Genomic DNA, 19,424 nt, shown 5'->3' with positions numbered 1-19,424 from the left:
CTAATCATTAATAACATTTTTACTATTTTATCAATCTTATTTAAAAAAATTATTCGGTAAAATGCGACGTTGTCGTTTTTAGAGTTTTGAAACAGCTAATATATTATTTATGTGTTTGAAATGAGTTTTGAAATAGCAAATAAACACTCACAGCGGAGCAGTTAAATATTGTTTAATCGTTATTTATAACTATAACACTAAAAAGACAAATTCTGCTCCAAAACCTTAAAAGGATATTTAAAATTATTCAAGGTGTAAAAAAACAAAAAATCGAAGTCTGCGTAAAAACTCTGATAGATTATTTTCTTTATTAAGCAAAATTGCACTGGTCTACTGTAATTGTATACTGGTGAATTAGTAGCTACTCTCTGTCTTCGAAAAAGTTCTTTTGAATTTGACATGCTATAACCTCAAAAACTAGATGATGTAAATAACCTTACTTTTTGAGCACTATGTTAGCGAAACAAATTTTAAAATGCAGCAAGATTGCGCTTTTCACGCGACTCTATTCCAGCCGAAACCTTCTAAAATTGAAAGAGCGCGGAATGTACCAAGACATTTTCCCAGATACAGCAACGTAAGTGAGTTTGCAACGTTTTTCATAATTGAGGTTATATATGGTACATGGAATTGTAGAAACACGGTTACGGATTTATTAAATGCAGCCCCACAGCGTGTTTATGCAGGCTTTGACCCCACTGCAGACAGCCTTCATATCGGAAATTTACTTGTTCTTATTAATTTAATACACTGGCAAAGGGGTGGCCACCAACCCATAGCACTGGTACGTTACATGAAGTTATTATTTTTTGGCACTTATTCGTTGGATTAGATTGGAGGTGCTACCGCTAAAATTGGCGATCCGAGTGGTAAAACATCAGAAAGAGAAAAATTAGCAAGTGCTTTTGTTGATGAGAATGTGATTGGAATTAGAAACAACATTGAAACGCTTTTTTATAATCATGAAAAATACCTATGGAAGAAGAAGGGAAAACTGGCTCCTCTAATGTAAGTATTTTTCAAAATATATTTACAAGATAGTATCTTGTAATATTTTTTACAAGATATATTTATTTCAAATGTGTACCAAAAATGTACCAGAAGCGCTGTCTACCGTACTTTCTTCATAACGAAGAAATCTTTCTAAAAACGCCTAAATAGGAAAAGTTTATAATTAATAAACTGTGTCCAGATTAATTTTTTTTGCTCTTAAAATGTAGTTACGCAACACTGCACTTATATATGAAATGAATCTATGCAGCAAATACCTCTTAATCTATGTACAAAATTCCATTGTTTATTAACAACATTGAACATCAGATATCTTATGCAAAATGCTGTCGATACGTGTAAAAAAATACATGATGTTCCATTTGAAAAAATTAGTTAGTTATTCAACTTTTTGCGTTTTGGCACACCCTGAACATTATGTCCATGTTTCAAGTAAAAGTCGACTATTTGCTAAATTTTCTGTGGCAAATATGTCGGAAAATATTTATTGACGACTTCGTAGTGACTTTTTAAAAACTAGTCTTTTTAATAACGAAAAGTTGAATAATTCGGACTCGAAAAGAGATAGACTTATAGTAATATATACAAAATTACATTATTTTTTGTGTAAAATGTAATTATGCAATAATATATAGGGTATTCAATTTAAAAAAATATTACTTTGATTCACCACCCTGTTTGACGCCCGTGCGTTAGGAATTCGACTCGGAAGGTTAATACAAATAGAAAGTTAAGAGTAAAAAAATTTCCAATTGTCTTTTCGAGTTTTCGAGTTATTGATAAAAATGTAAATAATAAGCTTTATGCTGTCTTTACAATTTATTATTTGTGGAACATAATTCATTAGTTGACGTTAGCGATGTTAAAATTCTTTGGATCACTCTGTCTAGTGAGGAATATTATAATTTCCTTCGGTTTTGTATGTTTAAAATGATACGATACTACTACATTAGTACATTCGAGATTTTGTCGATTGTTTAAAGCTCGGTTATAAGTTAGAGGTGTTTATGATGGCAATGCCGCTACAGGGGCTAGAGCATATACGGAAAGTTTATAAATCGCATTGTATCGTATTTTGTGACAACAAATTTGGTAAATTTGCTTTTAATAAAATTTAATGTTTAAATTTCAAATTTTAGTTTCGTATCAATAACTCGATAATATAGGACAATCGGACAATTTTCCACTCTTATCTTTCGATTTGTTTTAGTCTTCTGAAGCAAACCCTAAAAGCACGGGCGTCAATTTTGAGACACCCTGTATAATAAAAATATTTTTAGTTTGTGTTTTTTAAGTTGATCTATCATATAATGAAATGGCAATATTTTAAATATAAAAAATTATAGACCGATTACACACCCCTGGATTACGCACCCTGTAAAGTTTCGGTTTCAATTATTCTTTTTCTACAAATGCGGTTCAAGTAGACATCCTTTTTTAACTGCTTTCTTACTAAACATTTTACAATGGTTGTCTTTTTATGACTTCAGATTTCATCTTTCAAATTTACAAAAAGTGTTAGATATTTTTATGTTTACCACGATTTTGTATTTTTAGTGTATAAGTTTTCTAATCTGATTTCTTTCCAAATTAATTCAAAAACGAAAAACATCTTTTTGATTTCAGAATCGTGAATAACGAATCTTGGTATAGTAAAATGTCACCAATCGATTTGATTGGTGGTGCTGGTCGTTATTTGCGAATGGGAACATTATTAAGCAGAACAAGTGTTCAAACACGCCTTCAGTCTCCCGCTGGTATGAGTTTTACCGAATTTAGTTACCAATTATTTCAAGCATATGATTGGCTGCATTTATTTCAAAAATACAATTGCTCTTTTCAAATTGGTGGAAATGATCAAATGGGCAATATTATGTCGGGGCATGAACTCATCAGCAAAACGTGCGACAAACAAGTTTATGGTAAAACAACGGATACCTAAATACTAGGATGCGACACGACGTACAAATGTTAGTTCTGGTAGCGTCACCAGATGGTGCTGTTGTTCCTAGTCGAAGTGTTGAGCATCATCAAATAAAAAATAGTTGTGAAAAATGCAAAAATTTGTCGAAATCTATGTTTAAACAAATTTTCAAGGTTTTTCTAATTTGTGCACAGCCCGAATGTGGTTGCAGATACAAACAAAAGTGTATAGAGAATTAGATTTTATTTAAAAAAGTCCGCGAGAAGTGAAATAAAGCGTCCGATTTACATTCAATCTCGTTAAATAATTGTATATTGGAAAACAAGTTTTATAAGGGTTGGTTGGCGCACGAATTCCAAGTTAGAAAACAAGCCGTAGGCGAATTTTCTATGGGATGAGTGCGCCAAACCTCTTATGAAACAAGTATGTTATGCTATTTTTTCTACTTGCGCTTCCTTTTTTCTTATTTTAATTAAAAAAATATTTTTCGTCTAGAGAATTTTATGTCAGTTGGTAACAGTAATAAATAATAAATAATAAATAAAGAAGAAATGATAATTAAATCGTTCGTACCTGTATTCCATGCATTATCGATGCAAATATTGAAAACTAAATATCCCTAAATTCACTAAAGTACACTGTACTTTAATAAGCCATAAACAACTCCTACTGATAGATGTTAATAAACGTATTATAAACTCAAAGTATAAAAATGCAGAATAAAATTTTAAAAACTGCAATTTTGAAAATTTTAGATAATTAGAACAATACTGAAACCTTTAGAGTACTTCAAACTTTGGAGTACTAGAAGGTTAAGGCATCAAAAGACTAAATGTCATAACATTAGAAACTTCGTAGAATTTTTTAAATATAACTATTAGTGTTAAAGCTTTTAAATGTTTAGGTTTTAAAGGATTTTGATTGTAACCTAATGTTGTATTTAGAACTACAAAATCTAGAACTTTTAGATTCACTAGGACAACATAATTTTAAAATTTCAGTGATCCACAGTTTAATTTAGAATTTAAGAACTTTACAAATCTTAGGATATTACGGTTTTAGACTTAAGACGGCCTCCAAGAACTGTCAAAATGATGTGTTTATACTTTTATACATATCTCAAAAAAATAGACCACGGAGCAGTACGCCTTAAGTCGTTTTTTTGAATCTATTAGGATATTAATCCTAACTTCCTAAACCTTTGGATGTTTTAATTTTACTAATTCTTTTAATTTACAAATCTTCGCATCCTGACACCTTTGATCTTAAAGTTTTCTTATCTTTTCTTTAGAATCATTTCTTTTGAGTCTAAGTTTAGAACTTGTAAATTTCGCACATCTTCCGAATTTTAGAATCGTGAGGTCGAAAAATCTCGAACTTTCTCGTAAGCAGCTTAATTATCTATGACTTCGTTTTCTTTCTTGAACTGTATTCGCAGAGTTTTGAAAAATATAGAACGCAGCGCAAATTTTAAATTTCAAATTTTCCTGTTTATCGTAAAAATTTTAGTCAAGAGTTTTTCTCAGCTTATTTAGAATTGGATACGCAACGTTTCTCCTTTTTTTCCAAAGAAATTAGTGATTTAATGAATTTAAGTATTCAAGAAAATAAAGTTATTTTGTATTTCGTTTCGCCTCCTGGTATTTAAAACCATGTTCACATACAATTATATTAATTATATGGCTTTTGGTATTCGTACAGCAATATTTGAACTTCAAAAATGGCCTTAAAATCATGCCAAATATACCGATTAGAAGTTATTTTAATTTAAACGAAACTATTATTAATAAATATGGCATTGTTATCTTGAAATTTCCAAGAACATTAATTTAATTCGCACGTGTGAATCTAGATCGAATGAAACAATCAGAGAAATATTCAACTATTTCTAACAATAACATTGATTAAATCAGATCTAAAATATATGCTTATTGATGAAGATGTGAGACATAAAGGCACAAACTTAATTATTACTTTGATTAATACATATTTTTATGTTTATGTTAAGCCTATAACATTAAACTATTCAAGGATAATATCGCGCTCGATATGGAATATGAGATCTATCACGTTTTCGGTATTACCAGATTTGGTCAAATTATTCAAGTTCTGACGGCTGTAAAATTGTTATCAGTAAACAGTAGATGAGTTGTTTTATTTTATATTAGCATCATTTTATAGACCATTTTTGAGATCGAAATATAGCTGAACAAAAACCTACAGAAAAACCAAAACTAAGTGATTTTAGCTCTTACTGTTCCGATAATTACAACCGAAATGGGCGACAAATTCGGCAAATCTGCAGGAAACGCCATGTGGCTATCTGCTGAAAAAACCTCACCTTTCACTCTTTACCAGTTTTTCGTCCGTCAAGTTGACACCGAAGTTGAAAAAATGTTAAAGTTCTTCACATTTGAACCAGTCGGAAGCATTAAAGATCTGATGAGACGCCACACCGAAAAACCTGAATTGCGACTACCTCAAAAATATCTTGCTGAGCAAGTGGTGCTCTTAGTGCATGGGGAAAAGGGTTTAGAGGCTGCGCATAAAGCGACAAAAGTTTTATACGAACGAAGCATTACAGCACTCGCTGAAATGAATCCTTTGGAAATAAAGAGTTTATTTGAAGGAGCCACAGTTGTGGAAATTTTACCAGAGCCTGGACAAAGTGTGCTAGATTTGGCGATGAGCGCTGGATGTTTTCTTACCAAAGGCAAGTTCTAATTTTTTTTAATTGTTTTGATGGATGTTGTATTACAGAAGATGCACTGAGAATCATTTCAGCCGGCGGTTTTTACATCAACCATCAAAAAACAAACAATCCTAATGAAGTTTTAAACTTAAATGTACATAGGTTAAGCAATAATGTAACGTTACTTCGAGTAGGCAAAAAGAACTATTATGTAGTAAAATGGCTTTCATAATAAAACTTACGTTTTGTAACTTCTTTTTTTTTAATTACGCCTGGCGGAACAGAGAAAAACTGGCTTCTCCAAGGTAAGCATTTTCAAAATATTTTATAATTTTTTCTTCAAAATAGTTTATTATCGTTTTTAATAATGTTATTATAGAGTTTGCGCAAAACGTTTTTTTATGATTATACCGCCCGTTATTTATAACCTTTTTCTCTTAGTAACGTGTTAGAATAGCCAATCCAAAATCGAAAGAAGCTTATAATAATGTAACAAAGTTTACTACGTTTGTGATATGCGCAATCTATATTTTTAACTGCAAGTAAACAAGACAAGAAAAATAAGTTAGGCCTCTTCTAGAAAAACAAAATGTTGTGCGAAAGACTTGAGCGATTGAAAGTTATTTAAACAATGGTCTCGACATCATTTTTTCAATTAGTCACTGCATGTGATTTCATTATGTAAATTATTTAAACTATTTTCGATAAAGAGCAAAAACTTTTTAACTTAAACTAAAGTTGCATTTCATTTCAAAACGTTCAACATAACCACGATGATAACCATTTAATAATAATTGATAACTGAAGAGGAAGACTGAAATCTTATCAATTATGATCAAATTATTATGTCAAATGGAATTACAATCCTTAGCAAAGTTTATACTATGCTTCCTTGATTTGATTAATAAATTTTATCTTACAGGTGCAGTTTTTTAGGTACATTATACCATTGTTGCGAGTGAGTAAATCTGGGAAAATTGGGGAATACAATGAGACTGTTTATTTCATAACTATAGCAACACAGGTCACTACGAAAACTGATACATAGAACTGTGCTAATGTTACAGACTGATATTAACTTGAATTTCTTGGATTTTCTTTACAATGCACCTGTAAGATAAAACGTCGTATATCACACGTGATCGAAATGCCATTATAAAGCTCGTGAGAAGTGTCCCACTCGTGCGCAAGCGCACTCGTGGATCAAAATTCTCACTCGCAGATAATGATACATTTTTATTACTTATAATGTAATATACTATTTTTAATCAAATTTTAGCATTTTCTGTAATAAATTATAACTATTCAGCTTTATACATTGTCAGGTTTTGTCCTTTGTACCCTTGTATGGAATTTTCAATTTTTTTGTGTTGACTGTTTTATTTATTTTTTTGGTTTGTTTTATATTTTCTTTTCTGAATTTTAAATATCTTGTTTATTTCCATATCAACTGCTGAACTTCCCCACTGTTTTAGAAGTGACATCGAAAGTTACAATGAATTTAGAATTTTTTTCTGTTATTTTAAAGCGAAAGAACAATAGTGTGTCAAATGGGAAAAAATTATTAAAGAAAATAGAAAACTGGAACTAAAAAATCTGAAAAAAAGAAAACAAAATACAAAACACTGAATAAATGAAAAATCCACTTACTTCAAAAATCACAAAATATCAGATACTCTTATTCGTAGTGGCAGTATTAACTAAAACCAAAAAATCTAATTAACTACTATAACCATAACATATAAAATGTGAAAATTTTATCCTGAGTTCTGGTTTTCAAGTTTCCGAGTTTTTTATTACTTTGTGTATTGGTACTTATCTCTAATCTCTTGATTTATTTTTTTTAACTTCTCACCAAGTTTCAGTTACAATGATACCAACGCATTTTATGTTTTAGGTTCTTCAGGTTTTGTTTTTTTATTTAATTTCAAAGTTATTCGCTTGTTCAGGTTTTTGGGTTTAGATCAATTGAATTTTTTAGAATTGCTAATATTTTAGCTTTAAAACCAAATTTTTTCAATTTTCTAATTCGAATCCATATCGGGTGAATGTGTTTGATTTTATCAATTTTCTTCGCTTTAGGTTTAACTTTTTCAAAATTTTAATTATTTCAAGTTTGTAAGTTAATGCTAAAATTTAGCGCTCGTTAATTTTTGATCTTATACCAATTGTAGAAATAAAAACTAAAACACTTTTGTTAAAGCTATTTTAAGAGAAAAGAAATTAATAACAAACTTAAAAAAACAAGTCCTGAAAACCTTGAAATATTAAAAATTGAGAACCTAAAAGCCTAAACTTCACCGGAAACTACAAATGTAAAGGTTGTATCAGAATCTATAAAAAATTGAAATAAAATACCGGGTGAGTCAGTTTTACACTCAGGCACTTTATACCTCTTTATAATGTACCTGAAATTCTAAAAAAAACATATGTGATTTTATTGTATAGAAGAACGTTTTGACCAATTTTTAAAATGTTTACTTGTAGGTGTGTTTTTTCACTTTCTCTTAGTTCGCTCAGTCTAATGTCAACGATTTGTTGTCTATAGGTGTATTTCGAGGTAGTGCATTAAAGTGCCTAATTAAATTTTCGAAAAAAATATGTCGTTGATTTTTAATTTGGGTTTTGATATTGGGGCAGCTTTTTTCCCATGGATTGTAAATCACTTCCACAAAAGGTCTCCATCAGGATGTTGGTTTTCAAAAATTTATTGCATTTGTCGTAAAATTGGCACGCGATCATTGTTGGGTCTGAAGGTTGAGGCAGCTGGTAAGAATTTTTCAGGCCCGGATTACATTTTTATTTTTTTTATGTTAATCTTGCGGCAAGGGTTCATGCGAATTGTAAACGAAAAATTCGTTTGTGCTTAGACCAAAATAGTCATCAATTTAAACATCTGATGTAATTTTTTAATAAAAACCTTTTTAAAACGTTAGTGTGCTTATTCCGGTTCTGGCTTTAAAACCGCCCGATGGGACCGTGCCGCTAGTTGTCATTACTGTTATTGGGGTAGGTAGTGGGTCTTTTTGTAGCGGAGATTTATTACTACTCAATCTTGTCCCTCATAAATTAGACTGAAATTCCGGATGAATAATATCAAAGTGGCTTTTAATCAAATTCTATCGATTTTTTAAGTCAAATTTTTGCAAAATGATTTTATTTCACATTTTCGATCCAAATGGTTTTTTCTTTTTTATTGGACAAATAAATTAATAGAAAAAAAGTTTTTTCCCCTAGCAAGACTGGATATCAGTGCAGTGGAAAATATTTATTTCATATTTTTTTCTCTCTTCTAAGAGGTGTAAAGTGCCTGAGTGTAAAACTTGACGTATAATCCACCTTTTATGGACTTTGAAGCTAAATCAAATCATTTACCATCTATAATATATATATATATATATATATATATATATATATATATATATAGTATGTTTTGCTAATGAAAACAAGCTTCTAAGCAAAATTTCGTAAAAATTGGCTGAAAAATCACCCAATGACTTTGAAAATGGTCTTTACTAAAGGTAAAACTAAATTTTTTGATAAATTTCCCTAACATAACATTCAAATGCTTTACCAGATTTTAAAGCAGAACTTATATACTTTTGCCTTTTTCTCATACGTTTTGTTACATCAAATTTGATATAACAATCCAAAAGAACACAAGGAAGGTTGAAAATGACATTATTTGGCTGTTCAGGGTGATTTCATTATAATTATGTCGAAAATTATTTCATTATAAGCTAAAAACTAACGTTTTCTTTGCAAAATTTCCTTCTAATGTGGCGAAATGGTATATTAAAGTATTTATAAGTGGATATTGAGGTCTTTAAAACACGCGCGATTTTTCGAGCACGATGGCGTAGATGTGAGATCAGTAAGTATGTCAGTATTATCATGGAATCAAATGTCATTATAATACAAACAAAAAGCAAAATGATTAAAAATCAATTCCCCACAAAACTACATATTTTTTATTTAGTATTGAATCTGTTTTTTAATCTGCTGATCTGAGACGTAAGATACTGCACAAATCGGAAAAAAATGCATCATTCATACATAACATCATTGTAAATAAGCATGCAAAAATTGAACCCGATACTAGCAGTAGCAAGGAAAAAACAACATTTAGAAAAATTTTTTTGAGAATGAAATTCTTTTAAAATTACTGCTTTCAAAATTTATTTGCCAATTGGAAGCGCCACAATGGTTTTCGGTTGAAAATTGTTGTCGATTTTGAATATTTACTTTCGGTTCACTTTCATAAAAACCATTGTGGTGGAATTGACTAACCTGTTACAACTCATATAAACGTCAATGCCAAGAGTACCTAATTTTCACCACAATGGTTTTTATGAAAGTAAACCGAATGTCGTATAAAAGTAAAAAAGTGTTTTATCATTTTGACAGTTCTCGGGGACCGGTTTAAATGCCATATTTACACTTCACGTTTCTTGGATTATTGATGTTGCCATGAGCACTTTAAAAAACGCGCATTTTTTTAAGTTGAATTTAATCGCTGCAGCGTTATTTAAATAAAAAAAGTATATTTGGTTCACTTTCATAAAAACATTGTGGTGCAAATAGGGTACCCTTGGCATTTTTTATATGAGTTGTCATGGTAACAGCTTAGTCATTTGCACCACAATGGTTTTTATTAAAATGAACCGAAAATAGATTATCAGTAAAAAAAATATTTATCCGCAAACGTCACAAAATTGATAACATTTGTGATTGAATGTTACAGGTAAAAGATTTTCTTTTTGGATATGGGGTAAAATATTTTTATGAGATAAAGCCGATAAACCGTTTTTTCTACTTTGGTTTCGTACTGAGGTGGCGATTTGCGATTTGCGTATCGCCTCAGGTTTTTGCTTTTTTATTAATGTTGAGTTGTTCGCTTTTTTAAGTCTTTAGGTTTAATGTGTTTTTCAGAATTTTATTTATCTGAGAATTTTCAGTTAGGTAAACATTTTTTTTTATTTTTATTTGTGTTGATATCACCAACTACCTTTATTTTAGGTTTTGACTTTCGTAATCTTATCTGTAGGTTCCAGAAAAAAGTTATATTAAAAGAAAAACTTTCAATTGCAATAAACTTATTACAAAAAAAAAATAAATAATGGTCCAAAACAATTTATTTAAAAATCAAAATAATAATTTTTGGTATTTTAGTACAGATGTTGGAATAAGAAACACCTCTACCGGTAGTTTTTACATAAACCACAAAAAAAAACAATAAACAAAAACAAAACAAACAATCCTAACAAAGTTTTTTAAGCTTAATAAATGTGCATGGGTTAAGCAATACTTAGTACTATTGTCATAATAAAACTTAACACTTTATAACTTCGATTATTTTAGCGGCAAAAAGTCGCACATGGTCTTCGTGGATTTTAGTGTGTTTGGTAACATCGGCCAAGACCGTGTCCACATCCAAAACGTGTCGATAATGAGTTAATTCAATTGCTGTAATTAAAACACTTACAGGAACGTAGAACTTGGACGAAATCAGATGTTGGAACACGTTCATACACTCCTTGTTCTGGCTGTAGATCTCTTTGAGTTGTTGAAACCATTTTTTGCGTTCGAAGTAAACATATTCGAGGATTTTCAAACACAAAGGGCGTATGCTCCCTTTTAGTCTACTCTCACTCATATACTTCTCTATTATCACGTCCATATCGTCCAAAACCGTTGTCATCTGAATTATCCCATTGAGAGTGATTAAAATATCGCCCTCCATTCCCAGAACTTGCCTCGCGCTGTAACTTTTTTTTGACAGTTGAAACAGCAAGTCCACAATGTGTTTCACTTTGAGACTTTCGAGCGCTCCTTCGCATTTGTGGCAAATGAACGAAATGGTTACAGCTGCCAGAAGCGGGTCCGCAATCTTCTCGTTTTTGGATTTCTTCGTACGGAGGTAATTTTCAGCCACTTCGACGGACATGATGAAAACGTGGGTGTTTTGTTCGAACGTGTCGCAGATTTGTTTAAAGAACTTGACGGTCTTTTCACCAAGCATTGGTTCGTTGTACATATTACTTTTCTTACCAATGTCCAAAAACCAGTGTGATAATAAATCTGATTCGTTCTCGAGGCACATTTTTGAAACCATGACTTTTCACTTTTGAAAGGTGTCAAAAAGTGGTAGCGGACAGTGGCACCAACAACACGACGGGGGTGACACTTCCTGTAATTTGAGCTAAATAAAAAACTCGATCTGCTCTTTCAAAGTGATTGTGATCATATTTACGCACAGAAACTGATTATTTGACAGTTTTTCAATAATTTTTTGTAGTTGTAACAAAAACATAATGGGCCAGGGTCGTATTTGAAGGGATCTCTAGTTCTGGGCGATGTTATCCAGAAAGTGTGGATACGATGTCAGAAATTGGCGCTAAGTTTGAAATTTCCCATTTAGCTCTTGAACCATTTGCAGAAAATGAATATGTTTTAGGATTTCTAGATAACCAAAGGTTCGAAGAATCTTCTAAATTAGTTCATAATTGTCAACAGCAAAATTTCAAGGTCAGTATAAGTATACTTTAGAAAACGATATAACTCAGTTTCTTTAAATAGAATACAAAAATTTTAAATTCGCAAACCACCTTTATGGTACAACAATTCCCTCTAAATATGATAATTTTTTATTGCTTTTTATCGTTGATTGGACCTACACCGTCAATGATAACGATATGAATCAAATGGCACTACAAATGGGAGGCTAAAGTGCAGTTCCTAAAATTATTTTGCCCTATACAGGGTGTACCATCTTTTATGGCCGAGTTAAAATATTTAAATAAATATTTCTATTCGAGTAAAAATAGTAGTTTATTATACAAATAAAGAAAAGTCGTTCATTATCTGTGAGTGATGTGTTACGAGTGTCACACTTTATACATCAGTTTAGTTCTTGAAATTTGCTTTAACCATTCAGAAATTATTTAATTTTTTCTACAATGTAGTGCATTTGCAGGCACATTAATAGACAACTAGTAGACAACTGTCGAGGTATCTTTGGGTGATAAGACCGTTCATTTGCATTGTAGCATGTCAGTGCTGTCAGTGCATTCATTTTGCTAGATTTTGGAGCATCATAACTTAATTTTTTTAATTTTGTATTTTATTACTAAGTATAATATTCAGCGTCTCATTTTACATCTTTTTCGCCTCTTAAGTTTTTTCTCAATAGCTAACAGTTAAGAAGGTAATTTGGATTTTCTGAAAAATGTACACAAAATTTTTTGGATACTAGCGTAGCGTACAATGAAAAATTACAAATTCTAACATATCAACGCCAAAGTGCCGTTTATTATTGTACGTCCTGTTTTTGAGCGGCAGTATAGGTATATTAAAAACAAGTGTTAGGTATAGTCACCGTTATTGTGTTACAATGAAAATTTGTACCATATGTTTGTCTACATAACAAAATAAATTTTTTGTGTTTTCTGTTTCTAAACATCTTAATCTCACTAAGTTGGGGTCGAGAAAAAATAAACTGGTTAAAAAAACACCCAATTAGATAGGACATGGTATAATTTTTTGTTTTTTTTTTCACTCATTGTTCAACCAGATTACCACTTAGTTTGTAGGATCTTGTGAAAACACGTTCAGAAATTGTAAAAATAAATTCTAGTTAATATTGTTTTTTTACTGGTAATATCTATTTTGCTTATTTAAATCACGCAAGAGCGTGTATAAATCCAACTTTCAACAACGCGCGTTTTTGGCGACTATGGCAACATCAATAACCCATGAAACGTGAAGTATAAATAGCAACTTTTTAATATTTTTTTATTATAATGAAAATCAATTTCATGACAACGAAAGGTATATTAATCTTATTAATCTAACATTATTTCCTACTTTTATAATATTAATATGTATCAGTATTTGTGATTTCTAAGTGTACCAATAAAAAAATAGACGTAAAGTATTCGTGGATAACTGGTCTTTATATCTACTTCGTTTTTTAGGGAATTTTTGACGAAAGAAGCCAAAAATTCACAACATTAGGCCAAAAATTATATCTATCTTTACCTTTACAAACATCTTTGAACTATGCAACATTCTTGTGATATTTTAAAACAGACCTGTAAATAATTTTTTGTAATCTGCCGCGATTATGATGCTTTAATAGGCATATTAAAGCACGCAATGTCATCAAGTGCGATGTCTTAATAGTCATTATTTGACGGAACATTTTACGAACATTTTTAGGTTGGCAGGAAGCAAATTCGGAACCGTATTTTTGCCAATTTCACAAATTTCAAAGGGCGTTCTTGCAAGCTTTATTATCATCCATACTCCTACTTTTAGACCGAATTTAGATAAAACAAAAATTTTAAATCAATTTTTCATTTTCAAAATTAAGACATCACCAATTGTCACAAAAATCACTACATCGATTGAGATAACAATTTTTGCTAAGAGCCAGCCGAAAAATCGTCAAATTTGACCAGAAATGATGTTACTGTTTCTTTATTAATGTTCTTAAAAGCAATTAAAACATTGCCAAATTGTATTTTTCATATCATTTGAGACTTAACTTCTTTTTTGATCCAAGAAGCAAATTCTTTTGCAAAATGTTGTTAAAATAACTGATGGTATGTTGTTTGTTATACTTGATTTTTGTTTAAGCAAAATTTCATCAAATGCTATCCGTTAATTGCTTTTTTGTGAATTGTAGTACGTTTTACAACCAGAAACAGAATTATTTTACAAATTAAGTCAAAAATAAGTTGAAAAATCACCAAATCATTCGAAAAATGTTGTTAGTCCCTTCTATACTTTCAAATCTGGTGTATATATTGTTTTTTCATGTGGCAACAGTAACACACTGCACCGTCATCTGCATTGTTTAACCGTATATAATATGCAGGGCGTATATTATTTTTTTAATAAGAACTTAAATCGTTAATCGTTTAAAATTAAGCAACTTTTTCCAAAATGTGAAAGGAAGATCCAATATGAATCCAATCCATCCAATCGACGTAAGTAAAATGCCAAAATGACATCAGCAGATTTCGAAAAATTTAGAGAAAAAGTTTCAAAAGCCAAGCACGACTATTGCGGTACGTTCGATTCAAACGGATTTCGAACTGGCTCAGGTTGTGAAAAGTGGCTGAAAGAAAATACTCACCAAAAATACACCGGTCAGTTTCTGTACAACAACTTACACAACAAAGGAGTGTACCTAAACGATGAGAAAGGCAATCAAACTTACATGGATGGTTTATTCTTTTCAAATAAGCTGGAAGGTTATGGGCGTGTCATATGCGCAGACAACACAGTTTTTGAAGGTTTATTTAAACAACATGTTCGTTTTGGTCCTGGTGTTGTCACACACTTGGATGGAAGTCAAGATGTGGGAATCTGGGACGGGTTTTCACTGATAAAACTATGTGTTTGTGTCGGAGATGACTTTGTGCCTCGTTTGGGGAAAAGTTCTTTAGGCAAAGCGAGATTGTTACACTTTCGGTCAAGTGTGCCGATTTGTCCCAAGCCACCAGATCCAGCTAAACAATTCTTAGATCTGGAATCAGATCAGCTTTACAATGTACACGTCAAAAACCCTCGCAGTCTCGTTTTTAACAACGTTGAGTACCAAAAGAGTTTTTTCACCGAGCAAGAATGCACAATTGATGAATTGGTCTCCGAAGAAGAATTTAATGAAGACGAAATGTTTGAAGAAATAGTAACAAAGCCTGAGTGTGATTGTTTTCAACCAAATCTGAACAGGTTTGGCCACATGTGTGTTCAATTACAAGAAGTGGAATCAAAACTGGAAATAATTACAAGCAAGAAAACACGTCTTGAGGAAAAACTGAGCCAATGCAAATATTGTTGCGACCACATTGTTGTCCCCACCAAACCAAAAACGAAACATCATCAAATTGAAGAAGAAACAGAAGTTGTTGAAACAGAAATTACGAAAACAGCCACACAAAAGAAGGAGTCCCGAAAAGTGTTGTCATTTTATTCCTGCTCTTCCACAGCTTCGGAAAATAGTGAATATCACAATATCACACGATCTGAAATTGAATTGAAAAATTACTTGTACTTCACCGAATCAACAGCTTCTATTGAAGAACAAGTTGAGCAAACAGCTGGTTGTCCGTTACGCGACAAATCCTCAGGATTTACTTTACCTTTCAGTCATTGGGACAGTGATTCGAGTGATTTGCAGTTCAACAAACCGCACTTGATTAACTTTGATGTGTATTCCAAGTACGTGGAAGAAGAGGAAGAAGAGGTTTCTCCTAAACCTTCACCACTTTATCATTGTTTTTGCACTGAAAAGTTAATCGAAAACATTAACATTTTAAAGCGCCAGCTCCAAACAATCGTCCAGGAAGAGACGTTCTATCACACAGTTCGAAACACTATTAAGAATCACTTAGATATTGAATTTAGTAGATTGAATCAGAACGAAGAGAGGAGACGATTCGTTCGTAAGGTAGTGGTAAGGGATGTGTTGGCTTGGAACAACGAAAAACTATGGATTACAATGCTCCAACATTGTTTTCGCCACCGATTTTCGGAACATAACGTTCGGTTTAACGTTTGTGATTTATTAACAGGACAGAGACAGTATTTCCAAAACGCTGGAGATTATGAAGCAGCTTGTAAAAATTTCCTGGAAGAATGTAGCCAAGGGAGCGAACAAAACGTTTTCAATTATATCAGAACGAAGAACATAAATCCTGATCTTTGTGATGCTCGGGGAAACACAGGTCTTATGTTGGCCACACTGGGGGAGAAAATGAACTGTGTTTCGATGTTGGTTGATTGTGGGGCCAAAGTCGATGCAATGAACGACGAGGGATTGACTCCCTTAACAATGTCTCTCCTTAAATACATTTCGAGCAAATTCCAAGTGACTGACTGGGAAAAAGCGTTTTTAAAAGTGCAAACTAGTCCAGAATTGTTTCACACACAACAATGGCGCGCCACTGAATCGCTTCTAACACAACTTTGTGATTCTAAAACAATGATATATTCAACAGATTTGAGTGCCAATGAACAGAAGTACATTTTCAACACTGATTTTATTCGTGTTTTTGCGACACCAAAGAAAAAATTTGATAAGAAAAAGGGACGGGAAGAAAAGTGTGACGAAAGACAATTGATAACAATTAAGAAGACTATTTTAACATTGTTGCGTTTTGGTGCCGACCCTCGTATTGGTGATGTTCCCTTAAAACCAATCTTTTTGTCGGTGTTTACTGACGATTCTGATATTTTACAAGGTCTCCTCAAAAGTAACGCAGACCCAAACTCGCTTTTTTCCGACGAACATTTGACTTGTTTGCATTTGATCGTTTCGTTGAAGCCTTCTTTAGAGAAAGTAAAAATGTGTGAAATACTCCTAAGTCACAGTGCTGATCCCAATATCAAGACACATCCCAATCATTGGTCCCAGTTGAGAAAAGAATTACTTGGAGAAGGAAACGATTATTGTGATGAAGGCAAAAACGCACTACATATGTTGTGTCTACGAGAGGATTTTTTCAACGATTCTGAGGATCTCCTAATTTGGATTGCAAGTATTTTGGTGGCGAATGGTTGCAGAACCGATGATTTGTATTTAGGACATACGCCTTTATCACTAGCTGTGATTAGAGGCAATACTAAACTTATCGAATCCTTGCTTAAGAGAGTTGATCCTTACCAATTGCTGGGAAATGAAATGGGGAACGCGTTAACTGTGTTGATCCTAAATCGGTTTCCTTCAATTTTGCCAAAGGATGTTAAAAAGGATGTGGCGAAATGTTTGATACATAACGGCTTAAACCCCTTGACCCGAATCGGTGAATTTGAAAACGTCATTGCTTTCATGGAGAATGAACAACTTTTAAATGTGAAGTCGAAAAAGAAAACAACTAAGAAAAAGACGAAGAAGAAAAATAAAAAACAACTCTCACATTCAAAAAAAGGAAAGAAGAAAAAGAAATCTAAAAGCTCGTCACGCGGCCATCGAAAAACTAAAACAGAATCAGTGGAGGATTTCATAATTTCGGAAACGAGGCAGACTTTGTATCGACACTTGCAAGGCAAAGCAATCAAATTCTTGTATACCCTTCTGTGCGAAGCTATCGTTGCCGATCCGCTAACAGTTGTTTTGGCAAAATTTGTCAAACCTCACGAGGTTTTAGGCATAATCCAGCTATTGTTCCAACATGGTGCAATTGACTTTAGCCACTTCAGTTATTCCCTTATTAGTGATTTGGTTCAGTTTGTGAGGATCCAGCACCATTTCAACGAGAAACAAAGTGAGGAGGAATTTAACAAATTGAAAGAAACAATTAAGAACACACCGTGGAAACCTTTGAAACGCATCTCTCGCAATATCTATCTCCCACCACCTGAAACTGACGATCAGGAGGATAAATATATTGTTTGCTTCCAGTGTTTGAAGAGTGAGGGAAAGCACTTGATCAGGTGTCCAAGTTGTGAGTTGGTTTACTTCTGTTCGGAACATTGTAATCGCTTGAACGACAAAATTTCGAAATTTCATCCTTGCAAAGTTACGTTTTACGACGCAGTTTTGGAAATTATCAAAGATCAAGTGCAACCAAGTCGAATTAATGTCCTGTTGAAAATGGCAGAAAAGATGAGAAAAGAGCGAATAGCGATGATACATTTGTTAGAATTGGAAGAAAAGGTAAAGAAGTTGAAATTTATACCAACTAGGACTAGGATTCGATTTGAGGAACTTTACAACAAGTTTCAAATTGCCGAAAAGGAAAGGGAAGAGTTTGCACATAGAAACAGTTTATGGGACTATGCAAGTATTCTTATGCAGAATAAATCGCAAAGTGCTGTAAGGGACGTATACTTTGAGAAAATACCAGATGTGGCAGCGAATCGAATTTACAAAAGTTACTCAAATGTTTTCACCAAAGTCGCTTCAGAACTTAGTAACGCGTCCTCGAATGTTGATAGTAAATTTGTTGATACGTTTCGCTCTTACCAGAATATTCTGTACAATAGTCCTCAAGGTATATCACCAACTTCTACTGCAGTAATGTTTACACCAAAACCTCGTCGTTTCTCGCAGTTTATGCTTAGCAAAAACTCATCATCGACTTTAAGAATTGCCGAACTTCAGAGAAAACCTGAAGAGAAAAGGAAGTCCACGCTTGTGAATGGAGCAGTGAAGGATGATCTAGTTTCACAAGGTAGCAAAAAAGAGAAACATGAAGAAAGGAAAGATAAAAATTACTATATGGACTTGCTGTCTAAAATTTTTGCCGATTTTAATCTTCCCCTGCTGCTGTTACCCTACGCTTGCTATAAAGATGGTCAAGTCTATTATAGTATGACGGGCAACATGTCTTACTTGGGGTCCAGTTTCCATAAACTACCAATTCCTGACTAATAAATAAATACCATCTTTTAAATTTTAAAATTATTACTACAAATCACGAAATAATAGAAATGTCTGGCTCTATATGTTTATGAATCATACTGTCCGCACTTTCTCACTTTTTTTCTGTTATTAAAAAAAATTGAAATAAAAACGTGATCAAGAGCAGTTGTTATGAGTATACCTAATAGTAACTTGAAGTTATTCATTTGTGGTTGAGTTTAAATGTTCAAATGATTGAAACATACAAAAAACTTTTTTCTTTGAGTGATATGTGTTATTTTTTCTTCACATTTGGGACTTGGCTGGGATTAAGGTGTCAATGCCGGCTTTCGCATTATCCAAGGTAATTTTACTTGTTTATAGTGTAATTTTTGTAGCACGTTTACAGGGCCGCGAGAAACCAAAAACGCAATTATTTGGCC

General features: G+C 32.4%; 3 protein-coding genes and 1 long non-coding RNA gene across 6 annotated transcripts; 3 read left to right on the top strand and 1 right to left on the bottom strand.

Annotated features, from left to right (window-relative positions):
- The first annotated feature begins 384 nt into the window (after positions 1 to 384).
- Positions 385 to 5,878, top strand: TyrRS-m (Tyrosyl-tRNA synthetase, mitochondrial). The gene is made up of 6 exons (XM_963902.4): positions 385 to 577; positions 637 to 784; positions 833 to 1,008; positions 2,638 to 2,933; positions 5,184 to 5,648; positions 5,696 to 5,878. The coding sequence occupies exons 1-6, from the start codon at positions 453 to 455 to the stop codon at positions 5,857 to 5,859; spliced, it is 1,374 nt and encodes a 457-aa protein (XP_968995.1). The 5' UTR covers positions 385 to 452; the 3' UTR covers positions 5,860 to 5,878.
- A 4,866-nt stretch (positions 5,879 to 10,744) lies between these two features.
- LOC103314585 (uncharacterized) lies at positions 10,745 to 14,871 on the bottom strand. Of its 3 annotated transcripts, none has more exons than XM_008200991.3 (2): positions 14,770 to 14,871; positions 10,745 to 11,817 (listed from the first exon to the last, which is right to left on the bottom strand). In XM_008200991.3, the coding sequence occupies exon 2, from the start codon at positions 11,740 to 11,742 to the stop codon at positions 10,960 to 10,962; it is 783 nt and encodes a 260-aa protein (XP_008199213.1). In that variant the 5' UTR covers positions 11,743 to 11,817; positions 14,770 to 14,871; the 3' UTR covers positions 10,745 to 10,959. The 3 variants fall into 3 exon arrangements, with proteins under 3 accessions (XP_008199213.1, XP_064213580.1, XP_064213581.1); XM_064357510.1 differs by lacking the exon at positions 14,770 to 14,871 and adding an exon at positions 11,885 to 11,988 and having other exon boundaries at positions 10,745 to 11,829; XM_064357511.1 differs by lacking the exon at positions 14,770 to 14,871 and adding an exon at positions 11,885 to 11,901.
- Positions 11,926 to 12,453, top strand: LOC103314584 (uncharacterized). The gene is made up of 3 exons (XR_511709.3): positions 11,926 to 12,028; positions 12,085 to 12,155; positions 12,207 to 12,453. It is a non-coding gene; the product is annotated as an uncharacterized LOC103314584 (long non-coding RNA).
- Positions 14,509 to 19,164, top strand: LOC107398399 (uncharacterized). The gene has a single exon (XM_015982278.2). The coding sequence runs from the start codon at positions 14,638 to 14,640 to the stop codon at positions 19,009 to 19,011; it is 4,374 nt and encodes a 1,457-aa protein (XP_015837764.1). The 5' UTR covers positions 14,509 to 14,637; the 3' UTR covers positions 19,012 to 19,164.
- Positions 19,165 to 19,424: the final 260 nt, after the last annotated feature.

The sequence above is a fragment of the Tribolium castaneum genome, chromosome 6 (assembly GCF_031307605.1).
Source record: "Tribolium castaneum strain GA2 chromosome 6, icTriCast1.1, whole genome shotgun sequence".
Lineage (NCBI taxonomy): Eukaryota > Metazoa > Arthropoda > Insecta > Coleoptera > Tenebrionidae > Tribolium > Tribolium castaneum.
This window is presented reverse-complemented; position numbering and strand designations above follow the sequence as displayed.